Source organism: Carya illinoinensis, chromosome 6 (genome assembly GCF_018687715.1).
Source record: "Carya illinoinensis cultivar Pawnee chromosome 6, C.illinoinensisPawnee_v1, whole genome shotgun sequence".
In the NCBI taxonomy this organism is placed as follows: domain Eukaryota; kingdom Viridiplantae; phylum Streptophyta; class Magnoliopsida; order Fagales; family Juglandaceae; genus Carya; species Carya illinoinensis.
Genome location: NC_056757.1, coordinates 8838581 through 8855599, shown reverse-complemented (window position 1 = coordinate 8855599; position 17019 = coordinate 8838581). Strand labels below are relative to the sequence as shown.

Below are 17019 nucleotides of genomic sequence, written 5' to 3'. Positions count from 1 at the left end.
TCTTACATATACTCGGAAGATCATTCCTTACCTTAGAAGGTGTTGGATTGAAACCAGCATCAGTGTCTGCAACCAGAACAATTCCACAAGCATTTAAATAAAGATATCTAGAATGTATATATGAAAATAAATGTGGCAACTTATAGGAAACACAACCACCCTACCAATAAAGCATTTAACCCTCCAGCAACATCTCTTCAGTATATGGGCCTTATCTCCCTTTTTGTGCCTGAAGTCCATAAAAGGAAGCCGTGCCTGTGGTGAAGCAAATGAATTGGATATATGAGACTAGCCCATCATGCAGCGCTGAAAGGTAAATATAAAGGCATATATACTATATAAACAAACAAAAAAAGAAGTGAAAAACAATGACTGGTGGCCATGTCTTCAAGACAATTTTATTTCCTACTATTTACATTCAATTGTTAGAATTTTCTTTATGGATTCAAAGTTAATTCTATTAGGTGGCATGCTTGGGGAAAGTCTTAACTCTTCCTTTCTTGCGATGCCACAGGACACAGTATTAAAGCATTCTAGCCATTACTAGAAAGTGTTTGTACAAAAATTATACAACTGGCTCAAGCAGTAACTTAAGGACAGAGTGCCCAGAAAAAATAAAGGAAAAAAAACACAAGGGAAGAGCAGTACCAGAACTTGCATTAAAGAATACAAGGAGAGGCAATTAAGGTAATAACACTGTATTCACCAATTCCACCTTCAAGATTGCTGACATCAGCTGCATGGATGATGATGTAGGTGTGATAAGAGCATATGAAGAAAGCCTTCAGAGGAGTGAAAACCAAAAAAGAGGCTAGCACTTTGGGAATTCGACCAAGATGAAAATCAAAGCCATGAGATATTTTTAGTACAATGGCTCCATTGAGGCCAATATAATGAGAGAGGCAATTAGAATAATTATAAAACCCAGACGTGGAGGAATAGGCTATTCTTTTCTAAATAGCATTGATTGGGAGATGCTGGAGATGCAAAAAAGAATAGGCCTGCCAAAAAGATGGGCAGAAATAGCACAAGAGAATAGAAATCTGCCAAGAAATCAAGACAAAAGATGTACCAATTTGGGAAAAGTCATGGTGGCAAGGGTAGAGTTGTGATGAGTATATGCTTAAAACGTGGCATGAGATGGCATATTGCTCGACAATGTTGCTTAGGCCAGGAAACAGCTCTACTAAGACTCCTACATGTGTGTACATTCACTCAGCTCTGTAGAAACTGAGGTGTGAAATAAACGTAGATCTGATGTATTGGAACAATTTCAGTTACATTTTATCGGCAGCTAATGAAATTCTATGTTGAATTTTTCTCTGTTACTGTTCTTGTTTAGTTATGCTACATGTTGGTATGAAAATTTGATAAATGGCAACAATAGGCAATTCTTATAATGATAATTGAATGAGTGAATTTTGAGATGCTGAATAATAGAACAAGAATGAGAATAAAGGAAATTACTCCCAAAAGAAAGATATCAGAAACACTTCAACACGACGTGTATGCAACACTGAAAAGACTTACGTACGACTCTAAAGATACTATGAGATTGGATGGTGACTGTTAATGCCAAAAAAATAGCACAATAGGCCAAAAATAGGAGGAAGAATCATTCCTGGCCCACAGTGACGATATGGACCTATATTGGCGCAGTTTGGAGCCCCCAGTGGTGGTCTAGAGTGACTGCCTGTACGATGTTCGTATGTACATTCATAACAATGAATGGAAAATAAATACAAGAAAAATAAATGGAAATAGAGACACACTGATTTACATGGTTCAACACAGCCTACATCCATGGGGCAAATCCATTATAATATGAATAATTTACAGTCTCTCATAGTTTCTCATTTCTCTCTATACAATGGAGGTTGGAGACTTATTTTCTAGAGATGATTCTCTCTCTGGAGCTTTTGTCGTGAGGTTGAAGAAGTTGTAGGAGTTTGGAAGCCCTCCCTTAAATCTGATCTGACCCCTCTCTCCTTTATGTCCCCTCCTTCCCTCTATCAATGTCACAACTTACCTTCCCCTTGACACACCTTATTTTCCCCAGCCTTTGTCCCCTCCTATCCCTTCTTCCTCTCTCCTTCTCTCTTCCCACTTGTCTCTCAAAGGTGCCCCTTCAATGGGCTGGATTGGGATGCCTTTTGAGCCTAGGGGTTTTACCCACTAAGAGCATTTTCATCGCATTGGCCAAATGTATCTTCAAATTATAGCTAATATCACATGAATTTGCATTTGCCCATTTCATTTAAATTCAATCCCCACATTGAATTATCCATTTGCTCTCTATGTAATAAGAAAATATTATTGATTTAATAATTTTTTTATTTAATTCATTTTTATCACATTTTGTAGTTCTACCAATTAAATGTTAATAATAATTATATTTCTTGGAGTGAGAAAGTATTATTTTAATGTTTGATGAAGTCACTGTAGTCTTCCATATTTGGTAAATGACTGTAGTTAACATCCAAATTCTTTTAGCAATGCTCATTCCAATGTGGGGTTTTTTTGGCACATATTAACCAAATTTTAACCATCCTTAAACTTTTGCCAAGGCCAAACCCCAAGGACCAATACTTAACTATTCCTAAGAATAACTTAATATCAACACCAATAACTAAGCTATAATACAATGAAATAATGAGTCAAGAACAATAGTTCAACAATGGATGAAATACAATTAATTAATGTGTCCGTACATTACCTACTTGTGACACAAAAATGGGACACACTATGGTTTAGAACATGCATGGCATGTGATGATCAAAAATTCTAAGCACTTTAGGAAACAGAAAATATGCAAATTATGAAATTCCACATTTCACACTGTGGTTTAGAAATTATATACCGTAAAAAATGGAAAGATGTTGGGCTACCAAGTCAATCAGATAGTGATAAGAAAAGAATACTCAGCACTCATCAGATAAAATGGCAAGATTGACAACCTACCCAGCGAGCATCCGGAAGTAAACGGCCAAGCCGTCGAACAGAGACACGACTGAAGGTTTCATAGTTTTCTGTGACACTGCAGCCTTCAGCTTCTAGTTTCTCCAAAATCATCTCAAAACTTTCTTTCCCCTGAAAAAAACAGCCTATAAAATTTCAATGACATAATGTGAAAGGTTGTGTGCTACTCTTATACCTTAAGGGATGGAAAATAAACACACTTCAGGCGTGCATTGGCTTCTTGAGATGCTGTTGAACCTGACATATCCAAGTCTTAGAGGAAAAAATGAAAAATAACCAAAATTGTAGCCGGAATTGCTCACAGCTGAAACTCATTAAAAACCAAAAAAAAAAAAAAAGAAAAAGGAAAACAACTGCAACATACCTTGGACATTTTTTTATTAATAAGAGCTAGTTGATTTAACAAGGAATAGTAACCTACCTGGACTTTTGGCTGCAGAATTAGCTTGCTTAAAGGAAAAACGAAGCTGTAGAATAAAGTCAGGACCATTGCAGGAATGCAGGTTGGTGACAGCAACCTCTCCCCCTTCAATTTCAGCTAAATCATCACCATTAACCTGAAAAGTCAGGAGAATCCTTCTCAGTACTTTCATATTTGAGTGGTGCTATAGGTACTGGGAGAAACACATATGGATAAAGGGACTACTCGCATATATTTCCATCCCTTTTTTCTTCATATTTTAATGCAGATGTCATGTGGATCATTCAGGTATGGCCATTAAACCACTTGGTAAATTGAAAAATAAATATAGAGAGGCAATAGGAGAATGTGTTAGATTACGAGATCCTAAAATACTAAAATGACCAGAATTTAAAACATTGACCGGAATTGAAATTCTGTCAATTCCAGCCATTCCAATCAATGTTTTAAATTCTGTTTCAGTGATCATTCAGGTTTAATCACTGAAATAGAATATTTCAGGATTGGTGCGTTCCAGTGTACCATTTCAAAATTAACTATATATTTATTATATGTATATATAAACTGATAAGTAATAAAATAAATACAAGTGTGCATCGTATATGTGTTTAAATATATGGAAGAAATGATAATACATTGAAAACAATTAAAAAAAAAAGGTAGAGATATTGGTGTTAAAAGATAATATTAAAAAAACCACAAACTTGAGTTGAGACAAAACAATAAAGAAAACAAAACAGATAAATTATTAAAAATGATGATGTTTAACAAAAGAGTGAGTGAGGGGACATATTTAAAAAGTTATAAAAAAAATTAAAATTATATCAATACCTTTTAGATTTTAGAATTATATAAATACTATATAGATTGCAAATTTCCCAAAATTTCCAGCAAAACTCAAGAAAATTACAAAATTGTCATTAAAACAGTTTGTAACAGAATAGGGTCCAGTATGCAAATTCCGGCCAGAATAGGCCAGACCGGACAGAATTTTGAACGAAAAGGAACGATGAGGTATAGTTTACTGGAACATTCTGATCGGAATGACCAGAATGGAACGAAATTCAAAACAATGCATACAACTTCAGTAACTTGCTACAATATGACGCTGGTGAAGATTATTCATAGAAATAATTGAACCTAGGGATGCCGTCCATGTGATAAATGAAGCTCCCATTGAAACTATAGACCTCCAATGGCCCTTCCAAAGGTAAGAAAAAGCAAACTTAAGAAGAACTCGGTAAAATGCATTAAACATAAGAAAGATACAAAGTCAACCTCACAGTCATACCAATCTAATAAAATTCAAATCCCAATGAACTGAGTTCTGAATAAGCATATGACTGGCTACCAGCGCATCCCTATCACATGCAATACAAAATAACTCTGTAAACAATTCCTTCCACGGTCGCATCACACATCCATTACAAATCTAAAACTTGATCTGAGAACCATCCTCTAATCAACAGTAACAAATCTATAAAAAATTTCCCGACCCTTCTTATATTCTTCCAGATATTTACCCCATAAGATCTTGTAAGAATTTCCGAACATCATCCTTTGGCCAAACTATCACATTTTCTATCAGTCACCTGTCGCCAAAAAGCCTTTCACCATAGCATACCACCACAACCACTTTCCTGCAGGGCCTGATTGAAACTGAGCGAATTTCTAACCCCATGCCTCTAACATTAAAGGGAGTACAAACTGTCTTCTAATTAACAAGATGAAGTTTGGATTCATAATAAAGGCCGCCCCAAAAAAAGCACCTTCAAAACTTTTCCACCTGATTAGCAACACCAACAGGGATATAGAATAGAGAGACGAAATAAGTAGGCAACTTGGAAAGCATACTCTTAATAAACAACAACCAACCATATTTGGAAAGAGAACAGTGTAAAAAGTCAAGCTCCAATATTAAAGCAAATTGACCCATTTGAACCACCAAAAAATATAAAAAAGACCAGCAGATATACATTTGACAAGGAATTCATACAAATATATGAAACATGTGGAAAACGTAACAGTGTAATCTCAAACCTGAAATTCTATCGGTGTAATTGTCTTTGCTGAGTTGCCCACTTCATCACACTGCACATCAGTGAAAAAACACACAAAAATATCAAGCACAGGACCTACCAAAGAATAATAATTACACTAATAATAATAACAATATAAAGCTCTATGCCCTGGGAGATGCTAAAGCACACAAGAAAATGCATTTATTGCTAATGAAAAATGCATGCCTCTATGACCACAATGGTTGATGTGGAAAGGTTTACTCAAAAAGTATACAAACCTCTCAAGAAAGTAAATTTTATTTGCACGTGTATATGATGCAATAAAGCATTGGCACATGCTTGCATGTGTCAAGTAATTCGACCAGTACACCACTATGGAAAATTTAAAAACCAGCTATATGAATCTATATATATATATATATCTTATGGGTAAAAATAACTTCATTAATATAAATTAAATAGGTATTGTCCGAGTACACAGGAAGTATATAAAAAAACACCTAATTACATAGCTAAATCAATATATATACACATACATATATTGGCAGATAAGCAATAATTTTATTAATAAAGGCAATGCATTATCCCAGTATATGGGAAAGTAACTATATATTATTACTCATTAAACACTCATAAGCACGGTCACATAACATTGTCAAGTCTGTGTGGCAAATCAGATTGTTGATGGATTAAGCATCATGAAATCATCATGATTTTGAAGATTTGTTCTTTTGAGTTTTGAGAAATTATAAATTGTCCTTGTGCTCTTTCATTTTCATCCCTAGCATATGTAGATCGTCTTGAAGTTTGTGCATACATTAGATATCACAAACATAGTTTACTTAAGTTACCAAAGAAAAAAGAAAGTTCCACTTGTCTTACATGTGCTAGGGACAAAGACAATGATTTGCTCACAGGCCACGCTAGTTGTTACAGGCCAAAGACAAATCCAGCCAAGCCATATTGACAAAAAAGAATGACATTGATACTGCAAGCTTAATTCATACCGAAACATCAAATAACTTGAGTTCTACAACAATATCATCTTAAAATGGGCAAAATCCTCCTTGCAACCAAAGTGGCACATGAAGCGCATCCCAACATGAGCAGAAAAGGCATAACAACCAGGGATGAAGCTATGGGAGTTTTCTTCTATTTTTTGGGAGGGGGGGCTTATTTCGGTGCAAACTTTATACATATTCTATTAATTGTAATATCAAATAACTTGATTTCGACAACAATAGAATCTTACAATGGGCAAAATCTTCCTTGCATCCCGAGTGGCACATGATGCACATCCCAACATGAGCAGAAAAGGCATAACAACCAATGATAGAGCTAGGGGAATTTTTTTTTTTTTTTTTTTTTTTTTTCTGGGAAGGGGGCTTATTGGAAGGAAATTTTCAGGGACCAGCATTGACAAACTATTAAAAGAACCCTATAATTTTTATTTATTCATTTTTTTTTTTTACCCACCTATAGCTATGCCCTAATAACAACCTAAAGGTCATTACTTGCCTCGAGACTCTTACTTGTAATCACACAGGTACTCAAAAAATTTTGTATTTCCAATTCTAAAATATATCTAATTGGGTGCATCTATGAAACTACAAGTTGGCTGCAATTATGATGCTTTTCATTGGAGCAAACATACCTGAATGTATGGAAAATAGATGTCTTTGATCTTGCATTGGAGTATAAATATGTCCAGGCTATTTCTTTTCAGCTCAAAAATCTCAATCTGTCAATATAGAATTGCATAGTTACAAGCATGTATAATGTGATCATGGAAAGAACAGAAACAAATGTCTCATCTCTGAGTCTGTACAATGTGATCACAGAAAGAATAGACAAACAATTACCTCTCTAAATAATTAAAAGAATATTGTGCTCAAGACAATACAAAGACAACCTTTTCCCAAAGACATGGTGGAAATTAGATCAGCAACAGTTTCAAAGGTTATATCAGCTTAACAAGACTTGTTAAATGTTAGACTTATGCACCACTCGCAAGATGGTAGTGAAATCGGATAAATTTTCTACACTACAAAAGAAAGTAAATGAATTCTTATCACCACTGGTCTTCTGCTTCACCAGCAGGGATCAAGATGTGCATCCCTCACAGACAAAAACTCAGCTAGATTGCTGACTCACGACAATGAATCTGAAACAAAGACATTGCTGCCCTTGACATCCGAGATTAAAATAAAAGAAAGATACGTGAAAAAAAAAAAAAGATACACATGAAACCTAGTAAACTCAAAAGCAACGGATAAAACCCGCAAAGTCCTCAGACATGAAAAAAACACTATTTGTTCCTTAGATTTGTTATGAGGCCACCTCCCCCAAGTATAAAATGAAACCTAAGTTACGCACTTGAGATTATTGACTTTCAACATTAAGGCATTAGCTTAATGAAAATATAATCCCAATCCTCGCCTTAAAAATTTACTTCATGTGGGCCCACAAGAGCCGTAAGCCTCAAAAACCCTTTCAAATTCAAACCTACAATGCCATCTATCTTTAAAAAGTATGAAAGGACTTCATCTATCAAACCAGAATACATTATACACCTTCAACCTTACTAATAATTCATTCCTATGTCAGGCTGCACTAGTCCAGTGAACTATTATTCAAACATATATACAACCATTTTGTTGGAACTAGGTTTGAATGGTCTCCTAGCACTGATCCCAATCTTCTTTTTTGGCAGCTTGTGGGACTGTCACTCTGTCAGTGTTCGTAGAAGAAGAAGAAAGGGAGAAAAACAGAGGCCAACAAGGTGTAAGAATGTAAACCCTAATATCTAATACCATGCTAAGAGATTTGCATGGTAAGAAAGAGGAGGCTATACACCTCACATCACCTCTCTCAAGCGTGATTTGTTTTCACAAACCATCTCATCTCATCTTTTCTCATCATTACAAATCTCACAAACTCCATGCAAATATAATAAATAATTCAACTTTTTCAAATTCCAAAACAAAAATAATATTAAAAAATTATATTCTAACGATATTTTATTCAACTTTCAACTTTCATCTCATCTCATCTGTGTAACCAAACAAGGCCAATCTCTTATTGATATATATAATAAAATCAAATAACCAAAATACCCTTGTAACAAATTCCCTTACTCATATATTAGTAAATTAACAAAACTCTTCTAACTCAAACCCATCAACAACCTATATAAATGATTTCACACAAGTACTCTTCTACTGTAATTCCAAAATACTGATAAAACAAAATCATAGGAAAAGATAATATTTTTTGTCCTCAGAGCATTTTGGATCTAATGAAAAAAAAAAATTTTGATAAGTAAAAGTACTCAAATCGTTAGATGATATACAACCTCATATTCATCATCATCCAGATTTTAAAAGAATAGAGATAACCAAGAAAGAGCTGATTCTCGTGACATTTTTTTTGTAAGTAAACAATTATATTAATATTGATACGAATAGGCATAGCCCAAAAGCTAACATTTTTATGAAAACAAACGTAAAATGAAAACCTTCCACATAAAGCGAACAAGAATTACTTAATGTCAAATGTATACAAGCCCCATGAGTTGGCACTAAGCTACATATATAAATTAACAAAATCGTCCAACAATATAAAAGAACACATTCCAGTTCCATTAGTGGTCAACCATAAGTCTGTCCACTATGCCAACAGTTCTAACCCAAGCCACAGCTTCCAATCTGACATGTCAAACTCCGACACATGCCAGCTGAAGTGGCAGAGTGAATTCCCCCTTCCAATATGAATTGGGTCAGAATTTCATGTCAAGTACAACCAGGAATTCTGTCCGGACCCTACATGTTACAATATAAATATTAATGACATTTATATGTACAATCATTGCATGGCCAGTCATTAGCTCATTTGCATCTCTCAGTGCTTGCTAAAAATAAGAACTTAAATAACAACTTGTGAGATAGACGCATGTCGCATAGAAAGTGAATGATAGCTAACTAATCTAATATTCCACCTTTCAACCTTCAAAGTTCACTTTCAAACAATATGATTGAAAGTCGACTTGGCTCAAAAAGTCAGGGGAGTAGGGCAAAATCAGAAGGGGTTGACTTCCAACTCCAACTGGAGCCAGAAGTCAAAAGAAATGTATTCCAAACCAATCAGATGAAAAGTACACCCCTTGTCAAGCATTCTAAGGCTTAGGCAAACTTCACTTACATCGAAAATTTTGTCAAAAGATAAGTAGTCTAACAACCACGAGTAGTACAACGACAACAAGAATATCTTCTCATGAGTGTGGTATCATAATGAACATCCCCCCAACCCAAAAATAAATAAAAGAAAAAATTCTGTTGCTAGATATTGGTAATAATAATAAAGAAGACAAATACCAAAGTCTACCTTAGTAAAGCTCCCGTGAGGTGATTTGCTAAGTTCATCTTCCGAGGGATCCCTCATGCCACCAGTAGTCTGTATGGAGATCCAGCAGCGATAAGTGCAAGTTAACTTGGCCTCTTTAGTTATATTAAAAAAATAAAAAATAAAAAATCTAAGAATTCACAGGTAACAGATGCCCAAGAAAAGGACAAGAATCTGCTCAGGGCACTTACATACCTTCCAGCTAAGCTCAGAACCAGAACTGCTGAGTAAGGCCTCTCTTTCAAGATGTAAAGTATAGACTTTGCAAGAACTTTTTGTCTTTGAAGATACCAAAGCACGCCTATATAGTGCAGCAAATGAACAAGAGAGAAACATCAACCCCTGGTAGGACTGAAAATTATGGGGAAAAAGTAACATGTCCATACCTCCCTAGATGCATAGACGCACTTGGTCCTCCATATCCAAACATTCCAAAGAAAGGCTGCATTGTTGGAGAAAGCAACTCATAATAAACTAAACTAGCAAACGCCAATAAGGAAACAATATTTTTCTAAAGTAAGAAATATAGAGGAAACAACGAGTGACTTATGTCATGCAGTTTCTCTTAAGATAAAAATTTGCATAATTCATAATGCTTCACTGTATGCTAATTTAGAATAAAAAGCTTTAGCATGATTACACTAGCAGAACATGTAAGGAAAAGATATTCTCAAAAAAATTAGGCTTTATACATATGGTGGTGTCTTTGGAGGGAGAGGAATGAGAGAAACTTTCAAGATTGTGAGCGGTCAATGGATGAGCTTAGAGTTTTCCTTTTTAATACTTTATTCCATTGGTTGATTGTAATTGGTTTTAATGGCATGAACATTCATGAATTTCTTGTATCACAAGAACATCACACCTAGGCATTGCTCTTGTACACGTCCCGTGTACTTGGGCTCTTGCCCATCTTTATTATCAATAAAAGCTTGTTTACTGTAACATACGAACCTAGAATTTAGGTTAATTCAGTTAGAAATTATTTAGCTATGTTATGATTATATTTATTCTTTTTATTAATTACTTATTTATTAAATTATCTCTATGGTAAGATTTTAAGTAATTAGATTGCTACGACACGTTTTCTAGAAAGATTAGTAACGTCTAGTGCCTCGTATAGGTCACGAGCTACGAGGTGAGATTTTGGAAGCAGCGCTAAGAGGTAAATAGTATGATCATATAAATGTACGCGTAATGTAAATATTATAATTGGGTATGATAATATGATATAGTTTTGATGGTTATCTGCGTTGCGCTAAGAGCCAAGTCAAGGTTAGATCTCTTTCACGATGATTTACATGAAAGTAAGCCTATATATATGTTATGCTTTTATGGATTGTTGATTGATGGATTGAATGTTACTAAAATCACATGGAAGTCATGATATGATCATATAATAATTTAAGATAGGTATTCTATGAATTAAAATAGCCAGGTCATGCATGCTTCATTCATGTAGTACTTAAACCATATATGCCATGTATTGTTCATGCAATAACTTAAGTCAAGCAGGCCATGTAATAAATAGCCAGATCATGTATGACATGTTCACTAGTTCTCAGATCATGCATGCCATGAAATGTCATAAAATGATTAAGTCATGTTAGGCCATGTCATGCTATACTATACCATGTACAAGAATATATCGTGTTATGCCATGACATGTACGAGAATATGCCATGCTAGACAAGTCTAAGAAGTCCAAGAAAATTATCATGCATCAAGAAAGATAAACATTTTAAGGTAACACGGACCCAAGTGTGTTTACCACATTTATGCTAAGACGGTACTACGGACTCAAGCGTGGTTACCACAAGTTAGGTGAAACACGGACTCAAGCGTGTTTCACTACATGTCATGCAAGTTAAGGTAACACGGACCCAAGCGTGTTTACCACAGTTATGCTAAGACGGTACCACGGACTCAAGCGTGGTTACCACAAGTTAGGTGAAACACGGACTCAAGCGTGTTTCACTACATGTCATGCAAGTTAAGTGAACATGGACTCAAGCATGTTTCGCTTCATGTCAAGCAAGATAAGTGAAACACGGGTTCAAGCGTGTTTCACTCCACGTCGAGCAAGATAAGTGAAACACGGACTCAAGCGTGTTTCACTTCATGTTATGCAAGTTAAGTAAAACACGGACTCAAGCATGTTTCACTACATGACAAGTTATGTGGTGCCATGGACTCAAGCGTGGTTCACCATGAAATAAGTATAATTCAAGAAAAACAAGTTACTCATGCATTCACACTTCATATTTGCCATGATTATGAATGTTTCCGCTCTTGTTAATCCATGAATGTTATATGAAAGTTGTGATAAGGCTGTAAAAATCAAATTTATGCTAAGCTAGATAGTATTTTACGATATGATGTATTATTTACTAAGTATTCGACTCATTTTTTGTTGTTTGTTTTTTTTGTTTTCTTCTATGTTGATTGCCACAGATGGTGATTATGATGATGCAGAGCTAGATGGCCAGGAATAGATTTAGTATAAGGACTTAGAGATGAATAAGTGTCATTTACACAAGGATTAAGTTTCTTTTATGTCATTTCAAATAATTAGTCTTGTTTAAGACTAGCTCATGTTTTGCTTTATTCAGTTTCAAGTTTCAAGACTATTTACATCCTTTCAATTAAGTTTTTTTAATAAATGAGGTATATCAGAGTAATGAGTTTCTTTACCGGGCATTTTATCATGTTTGTTAGTAACGTCTCTATCCTACGGGAACGGGGTGTTACATTTACCGATCAAAAAAAAATTATGCTTTATAACTTCCATTTAATTAAGGCATTCTTGATGTTCCTTTTGTGTGCACAAGATAGAACTAAATTGTGTTAAAAATCATATTTAACCTCCAAACTCGAGAGAGCTTGTATTAGTTATTGACATTACCTATGGGCAAGTTCCTATTTATATCTGAATATATTAGACAAACACACCATAAAGCTTTCACAATGAAAAATCTCCAAATGTATACATGCATGCTTTTCATTTGGGGACACACAAGATACACATACAACAAAGTGTATTGATGAGTTTACGAAAGTGTACTCTAAATACCCTATTATTGGACTAGAATGCTAAAATGTGAATAGAAATCATAGGAATTAATTTATATTCCTAAATTAAACAAAAAAAATCTTATGGAGTTGACAAGTGGTGTAAACACAATCACATGGAGATTTAGATAATTATAGAAATTAATCTACCCAAATGTATACATTATATAATTATGAACATACACGCATATATGCAGTAAGTAAACATTAAAAAAGCATACTACAAGGTTTTTTTTATCTTACCCTCAAGTATGGAGGTTTTCCCCCAATTGCCTGTCCTTTTGAGGATCTGTGAAGGGAGGCACCCATCTTTCCCCTGAATAGGATGGACGAATATATTAGCCATGGCCAAATCAGAGAAATAAGATAAAAGAATTATGTCAACCTTTTGTGGGAATTGGATTATATTAAAGCACCTGCATAGTAGTTGACTAAGAAACTTTTTTTCAAATGACGCAGCCGGGAATTAGTAATTGAAAGTCGTATAAACATAGACCATTACAGAAATAAGATTTTCAGATAATTCCTTAATGAATCTCTACAGCGTTGATTTAGCCTTATATGCTATTCTTACCATGACCTCACTGCCATAAAGATTTGCTGAAAGCAACCAATGTGGAGTATACAGGTCCTCGAGGTTTTCTCATTCCTTGCCAGTTCTTTTTATTTATTTTTTTATGGGTGAGTGAGGTTGGCCTCGAGGTCATGAGGCTTGATACCCCCAACAAACTATGCTACCCCTTGGGATCCTCAAAGATTACTATATCTTTCCTTATTTTTGACTAAAATTCATTCCCATTTCTAGGAAGGTGCCTTTCTCAATTCTCAAGGCCTCCCTAAACTCCAATACCTGCTTCCTCAAGGAATCACAATTAAACAAAAAAAGCAATTCAAGAAAATTACTTAATCAGTTTAATGAAGATGCAGGGAAAAAAAATGTGAATTTCACTAGTATGTCACTAGAAGACTCTTGCAAATATAAGCTTTATAACTTATATCTAAAATTTGCCCATCCATCCTTCAATGCACCCAAACTTTCTGTTTTAGCCAAGAAGAGAGGAAAATCATTTGCCGAACAGTAATCTTGAAAGTTGTGAAGGAAGACTGATATCACACACCACTTCACTATAGAGTTTTCATCACTGCCATCCATTCCAGGGCCGGTGTCAAAAATAGAAATGCTATCATCGCTGGCAATATTCACACTGGAAATGAAAAACACACATAACAAAGTGATTATTGAAGAGTATATGCGCATGTGCAGCAAAAAATAGAAAAAACAGTATGTGTAAGTGCAGCAATAGCAGCCTAAGCAAAATCGAAGGTTCATGTAAAACAAACGAAATGACCATCCAACTGACAGATGAACCAAAGGATTACTAGCAACCAGAAAGTAGATAAAAGAACTTCCAATTTAGATTTTAACTCAACAAATCTCTCTAGTTCCAAATATATTGCCAATTCTATTAGTAAGATATTAAGTTCAAACAAAGATTCTTCTCACATTACCAATTATCAAGGTTGAACGAGTATGGTGCTCTGAATTATTTTTAATGACAGAATGAAGGGATTCGAATTAATCAACTAAGAGGCACAGAGAAAAAACTTTCCATTATTTCCAAGAAACTGAGATTCAATTCCAAGCATTTTACAATAGAGGATATAAAATCCAGGGAATTAATTGAAAAAATACACCATACGACATAAGCAACATCTAGTTTGCAGCTGAATTAGCCTAACGGACAATTGGGTCATTCAAACTCATTAACGTACTTTCAGACTATTTATTTAATTTATTTTTAATACAAATCGAGCAATTGATTAACTTAAGTTCTGCCCAAAAGACCTAGAAAACCATATTTTTCATATTAGTAATGTCCTACCTGATCAGCCTTCTTTCATTCTTACGGTTAGACCATACCGCTTGCAACGAATTATCCTGGAAAATGAGTGGCCGAGTGTAAGCAAGTAATAGGTAAAATGATCGAGCACATTCAGATAAAATTTTCAACCACAACTCACAATCAAATCTGCAAGGGCAGTTTCAAAAGTGTATTCCTCTGGTAATTCCATTAATAAATCAGTATCTGGTGTCAAGTCCCACATATTCTGCAAATGCAAAAAGTTCATCACTAACTAACAGCAAAACAGTGTTGCAACTCAGAATTTAAAAATTATGGCAATGATACACGAATAAGCATCCAAATCGGGCTACTAACCTCAAAAGTATTGGCCATCACACCAGAGCCATCCTAAGCAAGTCAAAAAACAAGCAAATGCATCACCAAGGAAAACCAAATGATCAAAACAACCAAGTGAGCACATCTATACAATTTTTCATATTTTTATCAGTTATATCATTTTTTACTTCTGTATATTACTATCTACAAAAAGGGGGGATTTCATTTAAGATCCAAAGACCAAAATTCAAAAAGCCGAACTAAAGTTAGCAATTTTTTTTTATAAGTAAAGTATAGTAAGCAATTATAAATATGTACTTGGCCCGATTCAATGTTTATCTCAATTTTCCCAGTACACAAAAGATCCCAGCGCGTCCATTTCCTTCCCCACAATTCTAAAGCAACCAAACAACATGAATACTAATGCAACTCATACTCACATGAAGCTGTAAAATGTGACAACTGTGGGGCTTAAAATCTTTTAATTTAATCGAGTCTCTGATCTTTAAACCGTTCACGTCCTCAAGATAAAAGCGATCACCCTCCCAATCTATTTTTCTTTTCTGCTTCATTGATTCATTCAGCTTACGAGCTCGAAAGTATTCATTTTTCACCAAATTAATGAAGTCCCCGAAAGGCATTTCAGGAAGAGGGATATCCCTCACTGTTAGTCCTATACTTGTGCCATTTGGTAATAGGACTTTGAACCTATACACCGTGTCAATATCATCATCGTCTTCATAGAGTTCTACCAGTTGCCTCTTATTCGCCTTTGCCCTCCGGTACCCCGTATCTGGTTCCATAGCTGTAAGAGAGTAAACACCAAACCCAAATGAAGGAGATTCCATATCATTTTGAAGAAAATAAAAAAAGGAAAAAAACACGGGCTGCTCAGACCAAGTTTCAAAATCCAAATAACAGACTTATAAATCATGCACATACATGCACAGATACCTGTGCATGTGTCCACGCGTATTAAAAAAGATGTATACACAGAAGTCTAAAAAGCTATAGAAAAAGTCGCACACAGTGACAGACACACATAACATATACATGTCGATGTATATTACGCACATATACATTAAAAAAGATGCAAACAGTAGTTCAAATAGAAAGAAAGTGATGAAGAAAGTTCAAAGTTCATACCTGTATGTGAACCGATGAAGTGGGGGTGGTCTAGCCTCTGAGGTTTAAAAAGAAGGAAAATTCTTTTTATCATCCTCACACTTCACACACTATATTTATTTTAATTTTTTTTTTCATTTTTTCTATAATAAATATGTAATGTGTAAGTGATAAATAGAATAATTTAATTAGTTTAATAAGAATAAAATGAAATAAAAAATAAAAAAAATAAAAAATATTATTTTAATATATAAAATGTGTGGTGTAGGATGATGTGTAGCATTTCTCTAAAAAGAAAGGTTGGAAATGAAAAGGCTCTTGAGTGAGAGTGAGAGGGAAAGGGAGAGGAAGAGGCAAAGCAAGGTAAGTAAACAGACACAGTCGGCATGGGATGACCTGCGCTTCACGCGCAGCTCCTCCTGGTTTCTGACACGTACGTAATCCGTTGAAGTGCGTCTTACGCTACAAGTTGACATTAGCGGGCTAAGTTCTAACGAGTATGAACAGCATTGGAATTTGAAAATTATGCCTTGGGAAACAAGGAAACGGGTTGGTTCTGTTTGACTACCGAAAATTTTTATATAAGAATTTTAAGTTTTAAGATTAAATATTAAAATATTATTATTATTTTAAAATTTAAAAAAATTAAAAAAAAGTTGAATTGTTTATTATATTTTATATAAAAATTTGAGAAAATTATAATGATGAGATGAAAATTTAATATTTGAGATGAAAAATTCTAATGACCAAACAGTACAATATGGGAAGTTCCGAAAAGAAATTTTTGGAATTTTTTTTAGAAATTGAGATAAGGATGAAAAAT

At 34.6% G+C, this 17019-nt stretch overlaps 1 protein-coding gene across 3 annotated transcripts in view; it reads right to left on the bottom strand.

Annotated features, from left to right (window-relative positions):
- LOC122313937 (structural maintenance of chromosomes flexible hinge domain-containing protein GMI1) overlaps positions 1-16696 on the bottom strand; it is a 39477-nt gene extending 22781 nt beyond the window's left edge. Inside the window, exons 1-18 of one of the 3 annotated variants that reach the window (XM_043129277.1) lie at positions 16494-16696; positions 16218-16271; positions 15512-15876; positions 15111-15143; positions 14914-15000; positions 14775-14830; positions 14010-14096; positions 13135-13207; positions 10209-10264; positions 10018-10123; positions 9805-9873; positions 7076-7162; positions 5441-5491; positions 3401-3536; positions 3155-3216; positions 2962-3090; positions 165-255; positions 32-66 (exon numbers count right to left, since the gene is read on the bottom strand). In XM_043129277.1, coding sequence (XP_042985211.1) covers positions 32-66; positions 165-255; positions 2962-3090; positions 3155-3216; positions 3401-3536; positions 5441-5491; positions 7076-7162; positions 9805-9873; positions 10018-10123; positions 10209-10264; positions 13135-13207; positions 14010-14096; positions 14775-14830; positions 14914-15000; positions 15111-15143; positions 15512-15876; positions 16218-16271; positions 16494-16584 — 1668 coding nt within the window. In that variant the 5' untranslated portion in view covers positions 16585-16696. The remainder of the gene's footprint in view (positions 1-31; positions 67-164; positions 256-2961; positions 3091-3154; positions 3217-3400; positions 3537-5440; positions 5492-7075; positions 7163-9804; positions 9874-10017; positions 10124-10208; positions 10265-13134; positions 13208-14009; positions 14097-14774; positions 14831-14913; positions 15001-15110; positions 15144-15511; positions 15877-16217; positions 16272-16493) is intronic. The other 2 variants (XM_043129275.1, XM_043129276.1) reach the window with 2 other exon arrangements.
- Positions 16697-17019: the final 323 nt, after the last annotated feature.